Raw genomic sequence first — 2,405 nt, 5'->3', positions numbered from 1 at the left:
TTGCTCCCAAAGAAGAATATAAGCAAGGAGATACAAGCAATAAAGGGGTTCTCTCCACTCACAGAACAGGGAGCCCCTGTCCAAGTCCTTACGAAGCATCCTCAGATGTGTGTGGAACAAAGTATGCCAATTACCGTTTGGAAAAATTATCATTTCGGAAGATGGTTACGAACTTTAGTGGGGTCATCAAGGATCTAGAGCAGGCTCAGCAAGAACAAACCCAAATCATGGATCTTCAGTGTGATGATACGGTTTTGGAGAAGGTTAAAGCCAGAGGAAAAACTACTGTTTCACAAAGGGAATTTACATCTAGATGATGTGACTAGGAGGATGAAGTGGAATCAGAAGAAACAGCCAACACAGATTAATGATTCCTACTATGAAACCATTTCTCTGAAGAACAATTTTCAAGAGTTAAAAGCAAAAACTGTCCAGCAACAGCATCTGGGAAAAACTGTAAACAAGTTAAAGAAGGATACTGAAGAACAAAGTGAAACAAAAAGCAAATTCACAAAGGAGAAAAATGAGGCTAGGAGTTGGCTGATGGTCATGCAGGAAACTTTATTTAGTGCTATCAAATGTCTTGAGGATGCTGGGACTGAAAAAAAAAAAAAGCCCTTCTGAAGCATGTGGAAGAACTTAAATCTGCGTATTATCTCCTTCAAATAAAGCATGAGGCAGAACTGAAGACCAGGCTTAGGAGACAGCGCTTGGAGATGGATCATACCATATACAAGACAGACAAAAAGATATGGGAACTGCAGCATCTCAGAAAAAAGAAGAAACACGAGGCCAAGACTGTAACTTCAGCCCTGCATATGCTAAGGGAGGAAAAGGAGAATACACAGAAATAGCTCCTATCCTTGCAAACAAAATTCCAGGGAGAAAAGGATGGCAGGTTGGCAGAAAGCCAATGGCTGCGATCCAAATATAACAGGCTAGCTGCTCAGCTTAAAATCCTGCAAGCAGAAAACAAACAAGCTGAGATGAAGAAAATGCAACAGATTCGAGTTCAGAAGGGAGAACCAAAAGCTTCAGCAACAGAGGGTGAAAGACCAAGAACAAAACCGCATCCTGCAGCTTGAAACTGCCAGATGGAAAAAGAGATATGATAAAGTCAGAGAATTACAGCTAAGGTATAATTCAGACAGATACAACACTGTAAGCATCATAAGTATAGATAAGAGTTTCTAGTTGCCATGTGCAGCAGTTCTTCCCTTCTTGGGACAAACTTCCACTGACTCAATCTGAGGGTTCTCACCAAGAAGTTGAGAACCAGGGAAGTATATAAACTTGTGTTTCTCTCCATGAACTTTTAAGTTAAGATAGCACTCCTTCTCTTAAGTCCTTTACTGGACTTCAGTCCCAGTGTGGAATTTTGTCTTACACAAAGATTTATGCAATCATCTAATTTCAAGTAGTGATCAAACACTTTGCAATTTATTATTTGAAATAAATGAGGGAATAAAAAGTTATGATAATGGCTTTTCACTTCTTCAAGAGGAAAAGGAATGAAAGGATCGGAATGTAAACGTTGCAAAGTTTGACACCTTCTGTCTTTCTTCAACTTTGCAGAAGCTTCTAGATAGAGTTTTGTCTGTATCTTCCCTGGGTTGGGGAGGTTCAAGACTGGACGCAGTATTCTAGATGCACTCTAACACTGATTAGAGAGGTAATAGTCACTCACCTTGATCTGCTGGCTGTGCTCCTCTTGATATAGCCCTGGATGCTCTTGGCCTTTCATGCTGCTGGCTCATGGCAGCTTAGCATCTATAAGGACCTCCCAGGTCCTTCTCACCAGAAGCTTCTCCCTGGCCAGTCAGTCCCCAGCCTGTTCTGTTGACTGAGGCTCCTTCTTTCCCTGATGCAGGGCGCTGTGTCTGTTGAATTTCATGAGATTCCTGTTGGCTCATTCCTGCAGCTTGCCTAGGTCCCTCTGGGTGGCAGCCCTGTGCTCAAGCGTATCCACCAGGCCCCCCACCCTGCCACCTGATTTGGCACCATCTGCAAACCTTATAAGCACTTTCGCCCCCTCCAAATCATTGATAAAAATATCAGATTGTACAGGTCCTGTGACAGATCTCTGCAGTATTTGCCTTGTTACTGACATCCAGGTAGAATCTGAGGCTCCCAAGAGCCAGCAAATTACTGCTGAGCTGATAGTGACTGTTGGCTAGATGACAGGAGTTAGCCACGTCTGATTTATAAACTCCCATACCCTCACCCATTCCCCATTAAAGAGTTCAGGGACCTGGAGGCAGGGGTCACTTCGGATGCAGAAGCCTGTAGGGCTGTGATCTACTTTTGTAGCCTGGCTGCAGTCTTCAGCAAAAATTTGGAGATTTACTAGGAACCATCAGGGAACCCTGGGGGCAAGGTCCCATGGTACTCAGTTCAGGGCTCAC

General features: G+C 43.4%; 1 protein-coding gene across 1 annotated transcript in view; it reads left to right on the top strand.

The window, feature by feature from the left end:
- Window positions 1–330: 330 nt before the first annotated feature.
- Window positions 331–2,405, top strand: part of SSR1 (signal sequence receptor, alpha) — a 25,835-nt gene continuing 23,760 nt past the window's right edge. The window contains exon 1 of the mRNA XM_009326531.1: window positions 331–490. Within this exon, the coding sequence (XP_009324806.1) occupies window positions 331–490 (160 nt within the window). The remainder of the gene's footprint in view (window positions 491–2,405) is intronic.

The sequence above is a fragment of the Pygoscelis adeliae genome, unplaced genomic scaffold (assembly GCF_000699105.1).
Source record: "Pygoscelis adeliae isolate BGI_AS28 unplaced genomic scaffold, ASM69910v1 Scaffold186, whole genome shotgun sequence".
NCBI lineage: Eukaryota > Metazoa > Chordata > Aves > Sphenisciformes > Spheniscidae > Pygoscelis > Pygoscelis adeliae.
Note: the sequence above shows the minus strand (reverse complement) of the source record. Positions and strands in the feature narration are given on the sequence as shown.